The 17,701-nt window shown below is 38.8% G+C and overlaps 1 protein-coding gene across 7 annotated transcripts in view; it reads right to left on the reverse strand.

The window, feature by feature from the left end:
• Positions 1 to 17,701, reverse strand: part of AKAP6 (A-kinase anchoring protein 6) — a 643,647-nt gene that overhangs the window by 312,496 nt on the left and 313,450 nt on the right. For 6 of the 7 annotated variants that reach the window (XM_021941105.2, XM_021941106.2, XM_021941109.2 and 3 more), the window contains one exon: positions 2,685 to 2,936. In XM_021941105.2, coding sequence (XP_021796797.2) covers positions 2,685 to 2,936 — 252 coding nt within the window. Of the gene's footprint in view, positions 1 to 2,684; positions 2,937 to 7,382; positions 8,061 to 17,701 lie in introns of those variants that run through there. The other variant, XM_009211372.4, reaches the window with a different exon arrangement.

Raw genomic sequence — 17,701 nt, forward strand, 5'->3', positions numbered from 1 at the left:
GTTCCAAACTTACTCTTTTATGTGGCTCTGAAATTTAACTAACTTTCAGAAAGAGAAAAATGAATCCTCCTTCACTGGAAGGACATCTACTATTCTAATTTACCAGTGCTTTTTTAATTCGTTTTTTTTTTCTTGTTTTTGTTTTTTTGCCATTTCCCTCATCATTCTATAAATCTTTCATAGTTGAATTTATTCTAAGAAAGTTGATAATTTTATCCTAATTATCTTCCTGTTTTACAATTCCAGTGTGCTGGCAGAAATAAATAAAACTAAGCAGTATTTTAAATGTCCTCATAGAGTCACACTAGACACACAGAAATAAAAGATCAGAAATCCAGTTTCAGGAAGTATGGTTACAGAGGCAGAACTTTAATTCATAGAAACATATCCACAAAGTGGATAACTGAAAATCTACTGTTCCTTTACCCCCATACAACATTTTCTTCAATCTCTACAACAGGACTAAAGACTGACTTCAAACATAAGAATACACTAAACTGCTTCCAATCAAATCCATTCATAATTGCTGAGTTCGTGTTGTGAGAATAGATGCAACTTATTGTAAATTCACAACACAATTGTAAAAACAGTGGCCAGCAACAATTACCCTCCATGGCTCTTCATCATTTCTTGAGCTACTACTTCATGAATGATACAAGTTCAATGAAGTGTATGATGGTTGTATTCCACAGAACAATAATAACAGTAACAATAAACCCTAGAGCACTGCTATATCTCCAGCTCCTACAACAGAGTTGATTATCAATAAATGTTTATTGATTTAATAAATATATGATTTGAATCAATGATTTTTAATCTCCTTCTAGTAGTAGAAAGCAGGCAGATCTGATTACTGACCAGCATTGGATGCTGGACAGAGCATTGGGTGTTGGACAACAAATGGGGAGGGGGGAAGAAAAGAATGTATAGACTTGAAGATGCCAGGTAGGTATCTAAAGAAAGATCTCTCTAGAGGTTAGACAAACCTTCCTCATCTCTGATCTCCATTAGCACATTCTGTCATGGATATCAGATTTAGGGCAAAGTTGGTCAGTTGAGATTCTTTGTAGTCTCCCATAACCACAAGAGTCCCAGTTGAGAACCCTCTTGGGATCTACTTGGGAGGGACGGCATCTGGGAACTAACACACAACTCACATATTCATCCTATGGTTACTCTACTGAAGTCTACATCACTTCCCCAGTGCCACAGTAAAAGGAAGAGCTAACTGAAAACAAAGACTGTGACTTAAAGTTAGAGGTAAGCCTAGTCGATTTTGATTCCTATGGACTTCTAGGCCCTGTGGGGAGTTTGCCACAGCAAGAACCTTTATTTTAAATAAACAAAAATCAACAAGCATAAATGGTTTGTGAGAATAGGTACAGATTTGTTTGGTGGTGTTGATAATGTTGGAGGCACTGTAACATTAATAAGTCAATAAATTAATGAATTATCCAACACTCATTATAAGGCCTTTTAATCTCATATATTAATATAAGTGCCTTATAAACTTTTAGAATATATGTTTTACACAAACTAATAGTAGAACACTAAAGTGGGTATTAATAGCCAAAAGACTAAACACACATGCCCGCACACAAACACATACCCACCACTCCCCACATACAATGCATCCATATATGGTATCTATATGTATATGTATATGTACAGCCCCTGCTTAGCAAGCAAAAACACTTTTTTTCTATAAATATATGTCCATTTTATTTAAGAATGAGAGAGTTCACTTGGATTCAAATGTACAGGGTTCATTCTTAAGTTATTCATCAAGAATAACAATAAAATCTTCCAGGTACTGACTATAAGAAAAATCAAACATATTTTGTATAATATTCTAAATGTCCATTTGATTCACTGTATCTGGAATGATTCTTCTAAAACATGAATCATGGGAGTTCACCAAACAAACATTTCTTTTGTCCTCAAAATAAAGTCCAAATCTCTTAATATGGATTTAAAAAGCTCTTTACCTTCATGATCTGACCTCAGCTTACCTATTAGCCCAAATCCCACCTCCTGGTTCCTTGGGCTTTTTGCTCCAGTCCTACTAGTAGCTCTCTGGGCCTGCCATTCTCTTTTTATCTCTGGGTATTTGATCATGCCATGTCCTCTGCCTAGAACATGTTCTGCCTCTGTTCACCAGTCTATTCCTGTCTCTCCTTTAGGTCTCCGGTAGAGTCATTTCTTCTGGAAAGCCTCCTCTGTCTGGATTAGGTGCTTCTTTCTCTGTCCTCCAATGGCATCTTATAGACTTATCAGTTTGGCTTTAATGTCTATTCACTTGGCTCCATTTTCCTCTAGACTCAAAGCTACTTGAAGACAGAAACCATGTTTTTATCATTATTATATTATTAGCACTGAGTGTCTGACACATAATAAGTACTCAATATATATTTATTAAACAATTGAAGAGGAAAAGGAAGCCAGGTTAGCATCAATAACAACGAATGGCATGTGTGCAAATTACCAGGTATGAGCTAACTCTGGTCTAAAGCCCCATTCATATTGGAAGTGCCCTAGCTTCTAGTCACCATGCCTAGATTCAAAGCCCATCAGGGCCTGCTTATTTACCTACAAAGAATTCCTATCCTATATCTCTACACTGAAAACATTCTCAAATGGTCACACCTGGCAATGCATTGCTTAACTTCAAGGAAAACACTCACCTCCTTTGTCTCTTCAGAGAAAGCTTGCAGAATGTCCGTCTGCCTAGTGTAGTTGCCATTGGCGTCCTGCAGACCTTGCAGAATGCGCTCCCGCAGAACCAGCACTGAGACTCGAAGCTGGTGCCAGAGGAGCTGCACTGCGTGGATGTCCACTATCACGTTGACAGAGTAAGACAGCAGCTTTAAGGAGAACTCTGTTTCAAGGAGGGCATGGATTTGCTCAACATGATCAGAAATATCTTCACAAATGTCCTGCAGTAAAGAAAAGCAAAATATGTGAGGACTACTTTGCCTTATCCTGGAGGGAGGTGAGGGTGGTAGAAAAGTTCACTCTTACCTAACACCAATTACCAGGGCCAACCGTAGCACCCTGGATATCTGGGGCCTTTGTTTTAGTTCATATACACAGTTGGAAGCCATATTCCTGTGCACTGGGCCTTTGACCATTTAGGTAAATTAATCTTTTTCTAAACCACACAAATCCTACTATTCCATCAGATGCCCAAATTGAAAGTTCGGCCAAGGTGAGAGGTGCATCTCTCCAATTCACTGTCTGTTCTCTTTTTTATTGTTTGTTGGGTATTCTGGAAGGGAACCAATGGCTGTTTTATTTGCTAGTACTAAGCTACACTGGGCACACAATATTTCAGGTTAGAAGCATCATCTAGACACCTTTGAAGAAAGATAACCTAGAATGTGTGCTTCAAAGGCACTCTCAGACATTCTCAATGAACTATAGGGTATTTGATGTAAGGGGCAATTGTCACTATCCCACAAGTATACAACTTAATATTTAAATTCAGTGGTTTCTTTCTGTTTTTGTTTTGTTTTTGTTTTTGTTTTTAGACGGAGTTTCACTCTTGTCACACAGGCTGGAGTGCAATGGTGCGATCTCAGCTCACTGCAACCTCCACCTCCCGGGTTCAAGTGATTCTTCTGCCTCAGTCTCCTGAGTAGTTAAGTTTACAGGCGGCTGCCACCATGTCCAGCTAATTTTTGTATTTTTAGTACAGACGGGGTTTCACCACATTGGCCAGGCTGGTCTTGAACTCTTGACCTCAGGTGATCCACCCACCTCAGCCTCCCAAAGTGCCGGGATTACAGGCGTAAGCCACTGCACGCAGCCTAAATGTACAGTGGATATCGAAATTTTCAACCCACACTTTACAAGCAGAATCACTCTTATGAAACAAAGCCAGAAAAATTCCAAAGATGAAAAAAGACAAAATACAATTTTGTCTTGTTTCATGCAGACATTTTAAACAAAAACATTACTAACTCAGTCTCAATCTCCTTGACACATACTATTAGGTAGGAAGGTTTGGTATCTGACATGTCACTTGTTCTTACAAGTTCCCAAATTTCCACTGTGCTGTCAGAGGCCAGCAGCGTGAAATGAGTGGCATGAATGGTAGTATTTACTTGGGCAATGTAAGAGACCATTAAGCATCAAAATGATGGTGTCAGCTAAAAGGGCTCAGTTACTCATTTTTAGTTGTACATTAGTGATTTTTTAAAATTGAGCTTTTATTTATGATTTTTGTTAGGGCCAAAATTTGAAGATAGCATTAGAGTTCTGAGCCCCACCATCAGTGTCAAAACAGTCATTCTATGCTGGAAACACAACCTTCTGATTTCATGTAATTCAGTTACTTTTTTAAAAAGAAAAATGAAAATATATAATCTGTATTTAAAAATGTACAAGGGAAAAAATCTATTGAAGAATGATAAGCTGTGCTAAATTATGAATATTAATTGTTGTACAATTCCAATGAGTGCTCCAATATTAGTTCTTGAAACCCAAGAACTAATTGGTGACAGTGGTACAAACTGGTGATCATAACTTGAAACAGAATAAAAGTTTAAACTAGATGAACTTTGAAGCACTAATTGGGTAAGGTTCTCCCAAATGGCACCCACAAGGTAATGCAGTCCAAAAGAAATTTAGGGCAAAAAATCTATTACCCCATTAGCCAGTACATGGGGACCAATCAGAGCCAGATTGGCTTGTCTCTGCTGGCCTCATCACAGAAGAGCAGGGCTCTCATTGCTATCATCAGATATTCCACATTGCCTGGGATTTCTGGTTGGAGCGTCTATTTCATGTATTATCCCACACCTCTTGACCACTACCCCAAAACAAATGCCTGTATCTTTTGTCCTCTTAGCATGTTCATTTCTGTGCTGTTCTGTGCCACTTTGAGAAACTCCCTCCCTCCCACTGCTGAGTTCTTCCAAATTCTCTATACTTTGCCCCATTCTGTTGTAAAAAACACTCCTTAACTTCTTCACAGAATCCATCTACTTCCTGGTCTCACCCAAACCTGATTCTGCACAAGAGTCCCACTTCCCCTGTTGCCCTCCCAGGGAAGGCTGCTCATTCTCCCAGTCCTCACCTGAGAGACGATAGTACGGATGATGGGGGAAGGCTGGCCTCAATGCCTCTTTGCTACTTTGGTACTTTCTGATCATTACTCTTTCACCCACATTCTAACACCCTTTTTTCCCCAGTAGGTGCCTGGTCTGACAAACCTTACTGTCTTCCTCCCTCGTTGCTGTTACCTACATTCTTCCCTTTTACTCCTCTACACTACATTGAAGAATGCAACTGGTTCACATTTTACTGTCTCTATATCAAGCATGGCGTTATCTTTGGTAATGCCAATATTCACACTGATGAACCAACCAACCAACACTGTAGTCTCAAATTTCCTTTACTCCACAGCTCCCAGGACCTTCATACCCATTCCACTGGGACAAGCCTCTACCCTAGCTCTACTGTGGACTTCACCATCACATCACCTATGTAACAATATCAGAAAGTCCTCTATGCCACCGACCTCTATTTGTTCAACTTTTTCACTCCTGTCTCCCACTACAGGTGCGCTTCAACCTCATCCAGGCCACCAGCTCCTCCAGTGACCCTTTCCTCAAATACGACCCTCCTCCTAGCATCTATGGGGTATGCCTATGCTATGGGCAGTATCTATGGTGATCACTGTTCAACTACTATCTTGGCAGTAGTCTCCACTTCCTCATACTCTTGATTCATAAGTCAGATTTGTTAGCCTCTGTCTCTGGCATCTCACTTTGATGCTAAAGATGCAGAATATCTTACATACCTAGGAGAGAAAAAGGCTTGGGTAACCTTTATGCTAGCAGCTCAGAAGAGCCATATACACATTTCTCATCTACTCCACACCATCCTGCAACACAAAATGTTACATAGAGTCTTCGCACCACGAAAGCATCATGTCAAAGCACATGCCATCTTTTCCTCTTATACATGATTTGGCTCCTTTGTAATAGATGTAGGAATGTAGTCAGAACCAGGTCATGGGTCAAGATTGCCAGGAAACTATCCAGGGAAAACAATATATAAAGGGCACTAGGGTATCATTGGTGCCAGTTAACTTAGATTTTCACATCTTACTCCCTACATAACTGGGCAAGGTAAATTGGCTCCATTCCCACCGAAGCAGGTGGACCCCTAAGGGGAAAAAAACACCTTTCCCACAAGTGCTGACCTACCAAAGAAGATATAATGATGGCAAATAAGCACACACAAAATCTTCAACTACATAAGCCAAGATGGAAATGTAAATTAAAACCACAATAAGATACCAGTTTACACCCATTTGAATGCCTAGAATAAAAAAATTACGGACAGCACCAACTGCTAAGGAATTCTAGAACAACCGGAACTCTCCTGTGCTGCTTACAGGAATTCAGAACGGTACAATCACTCTGGAAAACAGGTTAGCAGTTTCTTATAAAATTAAGCATACAATTACCATATGACCCAGCAATTCCACTCCTGGGTGTTTATCCAAGAGAAATGAAAACTTATACACACACAAAAATGAAAAGTAGTTCCACCCACCATCGCTAAAACCTTCAATGGGTAAACTGATCATAGGTAAGTGGTCCTTCAATGGGTAAACAGATAAACTATGGTATGCCTATACAATATGCAGCAGTTTTCTAAAAAGCGAACCACTATACATGTAACAATTTGGATAAATCTCAAAGGCATTACACTAAGTGTAAGAAGCCAGTCTCAAAATGTTACACACTGTATAATTGTATTTATATAAATAACATTCTCATAAGACAAACTATAATGATAGACAATAGATGAGTGACTACTAGAGACTGGGGATGGGGAGGGCATGATTCTAAACTGATAGCACAAGGGAGTGTTGCAGACTGATGGAACTGTTTGGTATAGATTGTGGAGGTGTTATGCAAATCTACACATGGGTTAAGCTGTATACCAAAAAAGAAAGTCAATTCTGCTGTATGATAATTTTTAAACTAATACAGGAAAAGCAGTTTATAGTCTCAGTAAAATACACATAAAATTCATTTTGGATCACACACTGCCTTCATATTCTTGGAAATTACAAAAAGCACAACTCTTTAAAGTCATGGTGGCACTGTGATCATCAGCACTAATTTTATATAGTAACTCTGTGTAGCTTCCATATTATTTTCTAGCAAGTATAAAGGAAAATGAAGCTAATCTGGAGCCCATCTCAAAGTGAATTAATGCAAATGACAATGTTAACAATATCTTCAAAGTTGCATAGATTTTTTTCCCACAGATATTACCGTGCTAATGTGGGAAACTGACCCTCTACATTGCTTTGTTTAATTCACATACAGCACAATAGCCCTGTGGCATTCAGTACTCACAGAACAAAATGCATTGAATACATTATGTTGCCAATTGCTCATTTCACTCAACCTTCCAGATACCTTGCTGTCTCAAAATCGCAGCTGCTGTCTCCTGTCAATGAGAAAGGAATCTTCTGTGGTTACTGAAGCAGCTGATACAAACACTAAGGTGACCTGAGTGTTTACAAATAAACTCTAGTTGGCTGAGTCAGTTGGTTTTTCTGTTTTCTTTGTTTTTTAAAATTGGGTTGTATGCTTATGTGAGAGGGGTACGTTTTCCTTTTGTAAAACATATTATTGTATACTTTTTCATTGTATCTTATTTCTTCTAAACAAATGCAGGGATGTTAAAGTAACTCTTATACATTTAACCAGTATGTCCAGTTTTCACCAGCTAGGGACAGAAATGAGGCACCCTTCTTGTGATTGCTCTGATTGCTTACTGTAATAACTCTTGAGTGTGACTTCTCAGCTCCTGCTAATTGTCCGTAGGAGGCAATCTCTTTGCTGCCTCATCATGAGGCCATCATACCCCTTCTCCACCATTCTCAAAACATCTTAAAGGTTTCCCTGTAAAATTACAAATGTACATGGATCAACATTCTGCCAAGGTGCCTCAAATTGCCAATCTCCAGGGCTCCATGTGCATCTGGAAGGAAGTCTGCCCTCCCAGCAACATCCTCATCCAGGTACTGAAGCAACACTTGGCACCTCAGTTTCAAAAACTCACACAAATGGAATCCTAAAAAAAAAAAAAAAAAAAAAAAAAAAAAAAAAAAAAAAAAAAAAAAAAAAAAAAAGAAAAAAAAAAAAGGCAGGAGAATTGCTTGGGCTCAGGAGTTCTAGACCAGCCTGGGCAACACAGGAGACCCTATCACTACAAAAAATTTTAAAAATTAGTCAAGTGTGGTGGCACACACCTATAGTCCCCGCTATTCAGAAAGCTGAAGTGGGAAAATGCCTTGAGCCCACGAGGTGTAGGTTGCAGTGAACCATGATCACACCACTTCACTCCAGTCTGGCCAAAGCAAGAAAATAACCTGTCTTAAAGCAAGAACCTGCCTCCAAAAAAAAAAAGTTTCTTTACCCATATGCTCACCATATGTGTATGTGTTTATTACAAAAAGCTAAAAAGAGATTCTGACCTAAAACATGTACTTTATATTTTAAAATACAGATTAAGGAAATATCACAGTTAGTTGCAATAAAACTCACAAGTAAACCTTAGAAATTGAAATTGCAACTTTATACAAAAACGTTCCTATTGCAGAGTACGAAGTAATCTTCAGTTGACTATCAAAACTGTCCTTTCTCCAAAAACAGAGTGACAGATTTCCCTATGGCAAAATATTTTTATTTCCCCAAAAGTAAACTATCCCTCTCAGTAAAGGAGAAGTACAGGGGAACTTTCTCAACTTGATAAAGAATATCTACAAAAAACCTATAGCTAACAGCAAACTTAACAGTGAGAAACTAGAAGCTTTCCTGCAAAGATTGACAGCAAGGCAAGGATGTCTCCTCTCGGTACTCCTTTACAACATCATACTAGAAGTCCTAACTATTGCAATAAGATAAAAAGAGGAAAGAAAAGGCATAGATTTGGAAGGAAGAAATAAAACTGTCTTGTTCAAAGATGACATGATCATCTATGTAGAAAATCTGACAGAATGGAAAAAAAAAAAAAAAAAGTAGACTCCTGGAACTAATAAGCAATCACAGCAAGGTTGCAGAATATGAGGTGAATATACAAAAGTCAATTGTTTTCCTATATACCAGCAATGAACAACTGGAATTTGAAATAAAAAACACAATATCATTTATACTAGCATTCCCCAAATGAAATCTTAGGTATAAATCTAAAAACATGTATGAGATCTACATGAAAACTACAAACTCTAATGAAAGAAATCAAAGAAGTAAATAAATGCAGTGGTATTCCATGTTCCTGGATAGGAAGATTCAATATTGTCAAGATGTTAGTTCTTCCCAACTTGACGTATAGCTTCAACTCAATCAAAAACCTAGCAAGTTATTTTATAGATAACAAACTGATTCTAAAGTTGATGTGAAGAGGCCGGGTGTGATGGCTTACACCTGTAATCCTAGCACTCTGGGAGGCCAAGGCAGGATCACCTGAGGTCAGGAGTTTGAGACTAGCCTGGCCAACATGGTGAAACCCCATCCCTACTAAAAATACAAAAATTAGCTGGGAGCAGTGGTGCATGCCTGTAATCCCAGCTACCTGGGAAGCTGAGGCAGGAGAATCGCTTGAACCCAAGAGGCAGAGGTTGCAGTGAGCTGAGATGGTGCCATTGCACTCCAGCCTGGGGGACAGAGCAAGACTCTGTCCAAATAGTAATAATAATAATAATAATAATAATACAGTTTATGTGAAGAGGAAAAAGACCCAGAATATCCAAAACAATATTTAAAAAGAACAAAACAGGGGGACTGACATTACCCAACTTCAAGATTTACTACAAAGCTACAGTAATCAAGACAATGTTATATTGGCAAAAGAATAGACAAACAGATCAATGAACAGAATAGACAGCCTAGAGGTAGACCCACATAAGTAATAGTTAACTGATCTTCGACAAAGGAGCAAAGGCAACACAATAGAGAAAAGACAGTCTTTTCAACAAATGGTGCTGGAATTGGACATCTACAAGCAAATAATAATAATAATGATAATCCTAGACATAGACCTTACACCCTTAACAAAAACTAACTCAAAATATATCACAGACCTAAGGATAAAATGCAAAACTATAAAATCCTATAAGATATCATAGAAGAAAATCTAGATCACCTTGAGTTTGGCAATGACTTTTTGTTAACAGATACAATGCCAAAGGCACAACCTATGAAAGAATTAATAAGCTGACTTCATTAAAATTAAACATTTATGCTCTGTGAAAGACATCATTAAAAGAATGAAAAGACAAGCCACAGACTGGAAGAAAATATTTGCAAAAGACTTATGAAGGATTATTATTCAAAATATATAAAGAAGTCTTAAAGTTCAACAAAAACAAACAACTCAATTAAAAAACAGTCCAAAGACCTTAACAGATGCCTCACCAAAGAAAATAAACAGATGACAAATAAGAATATGAAAAAATGGTTCCATATCATAAGTCACCAGGGAAATGCAAATTAAAACAACGAGATACCATTAAAACAATGAGATATCATTATATAATCGTTAGAATGGCCAAAATTCAGAATACTGACAACACTAAATGCTGGTGAGGATGTGGAGTAACAGAAACTCTCATTCACTGCAGTGGGAATGCAGTTTGATGGTTTCTTACATATTCTCACCATAAAATCCAGCAATCACACTCCTTGGTTTTTACCCAAGGGAGTTGAAAACTCATATCCAAACAAAAACCTGCACACAGATGTTTATAGCAGCTTTATTCATAATTGCCAAAATTTGGAAGCAACCAAGGAGTTTGGTAGGTGAATGAATAAACTTTGGTATATCTAGACAATAGAATATTAGTGCTAAAAAGAAGTAAGCTATCAAGCTATGAAAAGACATGAGAAACCTTAAATGTATATTACTAAGTGAGAGAAGTCAATCTGAAAAGGCTACAAACTGTATTATTCCATTTATATGACATTCTGGAAAAGGCAAAGCAGTGGCTACCAGACCGTTTGGGGGCAAGGAGGGAAGACTAAGAAGAGAAGAGGATGTTTATGGCAGTGAAACTATTCTACATACTATAAAGGTGGATACACATAATTTAATATTCCTCAAAATCTGTAGAATGTACAAGACAGAGTGAACCCAATGTACACTATGGAATTGGGGTGATAATGATGTGCCAATGTAGGTTCATCAATTGTAACAAATGTAGCACCCTGGTGGGGAGTGCTGATAATGTGGAAAGCTATGCATGTGTGGGGACAGGGGATATAAGGGCTACCTCTGTGCCTGCCTCTTAATTTTGCTGTGAATCTAAACTGGTTACAAAAATACTATGTAAAAAAACACAAACTAGACTACCTCTTCTTTACTCTTCCTCTAGCAAATACACTTTTCTAATAGGCCTAGTTTCTTCTTTTGTCATATGAAGAATAATTATAATGGGCTGAACATGGTGGCTCACACCTTCAATCCCATCACTTTGGGAGGCCAAGGTGGAAGGATCCCTGAGTCCAGGAGTTTGAGACCAGCCTGGGCAACATGGCAAAACCCCATCTCTACAAAAGATACAAAATTTATCTGAGTCTGGGTGGGGCGCTGTGGCTTACACCTGTAATCCCAGCACTTTGGGAGGCTGAGGTGGGCAGATCACTTGAGGTCATGAGTTTGAGACCAGCCTGGGCAATGTGGTGAAATGACGTCTCTACTAAAAATACAAAAATTAGTGGGGCATGGTGGCAGGCGCCTATCATCCCAGCTACTCTGAGGCTTAGGCAGGAGGATCACTTGACCCTGGGAAGCAGAGGTTGCAGTGAGCCGAGATTTCGCCACTGCACTCCAGCCTGGGCAACAGAGCAAGACTGTCTCAAAAAAATAAAAATAAAAAAATTATCCAGACCTGATGGCAGGCACCTGTAGTCCCAGCTACTTGGGAGGCTGAGGTGGGAAGATCACTTGAGCCCGGGAGGTCAAGGCTACAGTGAGTCATGATCACACCACTGTACTCTAGCTTGGGCAATAGAGTGAGACCCTGTCTCACAATTTAAAAAATAATAATAATAAAAAAGAATGACTATAATGGAGCGCAGTGGGAATGATGCTGAGACTTTTTATGATCATCACAGAACTTCTCTCCAAAGTTTGAAGAACTTTATAAACAGTAGTTATCCTTTTTAGTGCTAAAAATGTGAGTGTGATGACTAAAAGGAGCTAATTTATGTGGAAATGATTTGCTATTATTGGCTGTTACTCATCCATCTCCCTAACTAGACTGTATCTTTCTAGAAGCAGGAAATGTGTCTTATTTGTCTTAGTTATCTATAATGCCACACTGTTAGGACACTGCCATACAAATGCAAAGGATGTTTGTGAAACTGAATTCAATTGGATAAAATACTATATTTTACAAATTAGAGGTAAACCCCTAAAAAGCAAACAGTAGCTTAACTTTCTTTCTGAAGTATATTTACACTAATTGGCACTCACTCAGCAAGTCACATCAGTAGTCACTGACACTGGGTCACCTCATGCTTTGATTAGGAGAGGGTCTGAAAAAGCGAGCAGAGAGATGATAGGGGAGGATGAAGATGCAGAATATAGTCTTGGAAGGGTTCACACTTCTGCCTTCACGTCTCTGAAAGTCTCCTCTGCCTTCAACTGAGAAAGGACCAATTAGAAGTTCTGTCAGGATATACCTGGCCATATACAAATGTAGATTGCTTTTCTTTCCATGATTTGAAAATTTTTTGCATAAAATTGTTATTAAAAAGCTTCAGAGGATTCATTGATTGAGCTATCACTTTAAATACCTAATTCTAGGCTCTGACTTATTTGACCGGGAATAAACCCTAAACAAAAAGTTTGGAGGAAAACTGACCATTGCTATTGTACACTGGAGAAATTGTTTTTCTAAGCAAGCTACTGCTTAGTCACTCTTGTATTTAGTATTCTACAATGACACAATACAGGTTCAAAATCTGAGTTCATTCACTAAAAAAATCATGGCTATGGTCTTGACTCTCAACAGCTCTTCTGGAAATTGTTCACAATATCTCTACCTTCCCCAAGATATCCTCATAGAAGTGATTTTTTTAGCAGTGTTTCAGGTAGAAATTAATAGAGAAGCCAGTGGTGTTTCTTACCTTGCAGTGTGCTTGTTAACCATGCATATTCCTGGGCTACTCCTTTTGAAGATAGCTAGGGCCAAAGAATCTGCATTTTCTTAAGCATGTGGTGGCCATCATGCTGGTGTTCTATGCACCACACGTTGAAAAACACGGAGCCAGAAATGGGTCATCTGTCTAGGCTGACTGACGCTGAAGTGGGAACTACGTGCAAGCCTGCTGCTATGCACTGCAAAAACAAAACCTCTCAGCACTTGAAAGGTAGCCCTCCACTGATAATACACAGATATATCTACAGTACAATTTATATTCTTTGTGCACCAGAAAATAACATTTCATAACTTTATTTACCCAGTACTGATAGTGCTGTAATAATCTCTAGGGCAGCATCAGGTTTGTGGATTTTTCTCACATGCCTTCTCTTTTGCTTTTTTTACAATTTATTATAAAATGAAACAGATGACTGTCTCACACAAATAAATATATTTCATAAATGTATGTAATATATATGTATATATGTAAATATGTATTTATATGTATACTATATATTTATATATATGGCTTAGTAAATTATTATAAGGAAAACACTCTTGTAACAACCACCCAGGTCAAAATTTAGAACTTTACCAGCCACCCTCACCCCAGAACTGCTTCCATCTGTCCCCTTTCCATCACAGAGGCTTAATCCCTCCAAAAGTGACCACTATCCTGATTTGCATAGCAATCATTCCCTCACAAGAGTACCTGGATATAAAAATTTACTTTTGCCCAGTTTTTATCTTGATATGTCTTTTAAGTCTCTTCTCCATTTTTTTTTTTTTTTTTTTTTTTTGAAACAGGCTCTTGCTGTTTGGCCTAGGCTAGTCTCAAATGATGCGCCCACTTTAGCCTTCCAAGCAGTTGGACCATAGGCACGTTTTACCACACCCAGCTTAAGTCTCTTTTAATCTCTTTTTCTATCTGTATTTCTTTTTTGTACAATTTATCTGCTGAAGAACTCGGGGCATTAGACCTGCAGAGTTTTCCACAATCTGGATTTGCTGATTGAAGCCACATGAAGCAGTCCAGCCTGCTGGTTCTTCTGTTTTCTTTACTTTCTACAAACTGGTATCTGGATCCTGAGGCCTGATTCATCTCAGCTTCAATTTATTTGACAAAACAGTAAGTACCACAGTGTGTGTGTGTGTGTGTGTGTGTGTGTGTGTGTGTGTGTATTTGTTTTTTTGTTTTTTAAATCAGGAGGAGTATTTAACTTCATGGCTAGGCATGGTGGCTCACACCTGTAATCCTAGCACTTTGGGAGGCTGAGGCCGGCGGATCGCCTGGCTCAGGAGTTTGAGACCAGTCTGGGTAACAAAGTGAGATGCCATCTCTACAAAAAATACAAAAATTTTTTGTATTAAAAAAATACAGACATAGAGGTGTGTGCCTGGGGTCTCAGCTATTCAGGAAGCTGAGGTGGGAGGATGGCTTGACCCTGGGAGGTGGAGGTTGCAGTGAGCTGAGATCACTGCAACTCTAGAGTAACTCCACTTAACTCTAGCCTGGGCGACAGAACCCGACCCTGTCTCAAAACAAAAAAAAAAAAGAGAGAGAGAGAGAGAGGTATTCAACTTCGACTTTTGCTCATTTTCCGATAGTTGGTGATATAATTATTTTGGTAATTGATGGACAGTGGTGCCTAGATCTGTTAATGTACTGGGGGTTGTAGCATGATGATATTCTTTCTTTTAAAATTGTACTTTAAGTTCTATGGTACATGTGCACAATGTGCAGGCTTGTTATATATGCATACATGTGCCATGTTGGTGTGCTGCACCCATTAACTCGTCATTTACATTAGATATATCTCCTGATGCTATCCCTCACCCCTCACCTCCCCCCCCCACGACAGGCCCCAGTGTGTGATGTTCCCCACCCTGTGTCCAAGTGTTCTCATTGTTCAATTCCCACCTATGAGTGAGAATATGCGGTGTTTGGTTTTCTGTCCTTGTAATAGTTTGCTCAGAATGATGGTTTCCAGCTTCATTCATGTTCCTACAAAGGACATGAACTCATCCTTTTTCATGGCTGCATAGTATTCCATGGTGTATATGTGCCACATTTTCTTAATCTAGTCTATCACCGATGGACATTTGGGTTGGTTCCAAGTCTTTGCTGTTGGGAATAGTGCCACAATAAACATACGTGTGCATGTGTCTTTATAGCAGCATGATTTATAATCCTTTGGGTATATACCCAGTAATGGGATGGCTGGGTCAAATGGTATTTCCAGTTCTAGATCCTTGAGAAATTGCCACACTGTCTTCCACAATGGTTGAACTAGTTTACACTCCCATCAACAGTGTAAAAGTGTTCCTGTTTCTCCACATCCTCCCTAGCAACTGTTGTTTCCTGACTTTTTAATGATCACCATTCTAACTGGTGTGAGATGGTATCTCATTGTGGTTTTGACTTGCATTTCTCTGATGGCCAGTGATGATGAGCATTTTTTTCATGTGTCTGTTGGCTGCATAAATGACTTCTTTTGAGAAGTGTTTGTTCATATCCTTTGCCCACTGTTTGATGGGGTTTTTTGATTTTTTTCTTGTAAATTTGTTTAAGTTCTTTGTAGATTCTGGATATTAGCCCTTTGTCAGATGGGTAGATTGTAAAAATTTTCTCCCATTCTGTAGGTTGTCTGTTCACTCTGATGGTAGTTTCTTGTGCTGTGCAGAAGCTCTTTAATTTAATTATATCCCATTTGTCAGTTTTGGCTTTTGCTGCCATTGGTTTTGGTGTTTTAGTCATGAAGTCCTTGCCCATGCCTATGTCCTGAATGGTATTGCCTTGGTTTTCTTCTAGGGTTTTTATGGTTCTAGGTCTAACATTTAAGTCTTTAATCCATCTTGAATTAATTTTTGTATAAGGTGTAAGGAAGGGATCCAGTTTCAGCTTTCTACTTATGGCTTGCCAGTTTTCCCAGCACCATTTATTAAATAGGGAATCCTTTCCCCATTGCTTGTTTTTGTCAGGTTTGTCAAAGATCAGATGGTTGTAGATGTGTGGTATTATTTCTGAGGGCTCTGTTCTCTTCCATTGGTCTATATCTCTGTTTTTGTACCAGCACCATGCTGTTTTGGTTACTGTAGCCTTGTAGTATAGTTTGAAGTCAGGTAGCGTGATGCCTCCAGCTTTGTTCTTTTGGCTTAGGATTGTTTTGGCAATGCGGGCTCTTTTTTGGTTCCATATGAACTTTAAAGTAGTCTTTTCCAATTCTGTGAAGAAAGACATTGGTAGTGTGATGGGGATGGCATTGAATCTATAAATTACCTTGGGCAGTATAGCCATTTTCACGATATTGATTCTTCCTATCCATGAGCATGGAATGTTCTTCCATTTGTTTGTGTCCTCTTTTATTTCCTTGAGCAGTAGTTTGTAGCTCTCCTTGACAAGGTCCTTCATATCCCTTGTAAGTTGGATTCCTAGGTATTTTATTCTCTTTGAAGCTATTGTGAATGGGAGTCACTCAAGATTTGGCTCTCTGTTTGTCTGTTATTGGTATATAGGAATGCTTGTGATTTTTGCACATTGATTTTGTATCCTGAGACTTTGCTGAAGTTGCTTATCAGCTTAAGGAGATTTTGGGCTGAGACGATGGGGTTTTCTAAATATACAATCATGTCATCTGCAAACAAGGACAATTTGACTTCCTCTTTTCCTAACTGAATACCCTTTATTTCCTTCTCCTGCTTGATTGCCCTGGCCAGAACTTCCAACACGATGTTGAAGAGGAGTGGCAAGAGAGGGCATCCCTGTCTTGTGCCAGTTTTCAAAGGGAATGCTTCCAGCTTTTGCCCATTCAGTATGATATTGGCTGTGGGTTTGTCACAAAAGCTCTTATTGTTTTGAGATACATCCCATCAATACCTAGTTTATTAAGAGTTTTTAGTATGAAGGGCTGTTGAATTTAGTTGAAGGCCTTTTCTGCATCTATTGAGATAATCATGTGGTTTTTGTCTTTGGTTCTGTTTATATGATGGATTACATTTATTAATTTGCATATGTTGAACCAGTCTTGCATCCCAGGGATGAAGCCCACTTGATTGTGGTGAATAAGCTTTATGATGTGCTGCTGGATTTGGTTTGCCAGTATTTTATTGAGGATTTCTGCACTGATGTTCATCAGGGATATTGGTCTAAAATTCTCTTTTTTTGTTGTGTCTCTGCCAGGCTTTGGTATCAGGATGATGCTGGCCCCATAAAATGAGTTAGGGAGGATTCCCTCTTTTTCTATTGATTGGAATAGTTTCAGAAGGAATGGTACCAGCTTCCCTTTGTACCTCTGGTAGAATTCGGCTGTGAATCTGTCTGGTCCTGGACTTTTTTTGCTTGGTAGGCTATTAGTTACTGCTTCAATGTCAGAGCCTGTTATTGGTCGACTCAGGGATTCAACTTCTTCCTGGTTTAGTCTTGGGAGGGTGTCTGTGTCCATGTCTTCTAGATTTTCGAGTTTATTTGCATAGAGGTGTTTACATCTCTGATGGTAGTTTGTATTTCTGTGGGATTGATGGTGA

Source organism: Papio anubis, chromosome 7 (genome assembly GCF_008728515.1).
Source record: "Papio anubis isolate 15944 chromosome 7, Panubis1.0, whole genome shotgun sequence".
Lineage (NCBI taxonomy): Eukaryota > Metazoa > Chordata > Mammalia > Primates > Cercopithecidae > Papio > Papio anubis.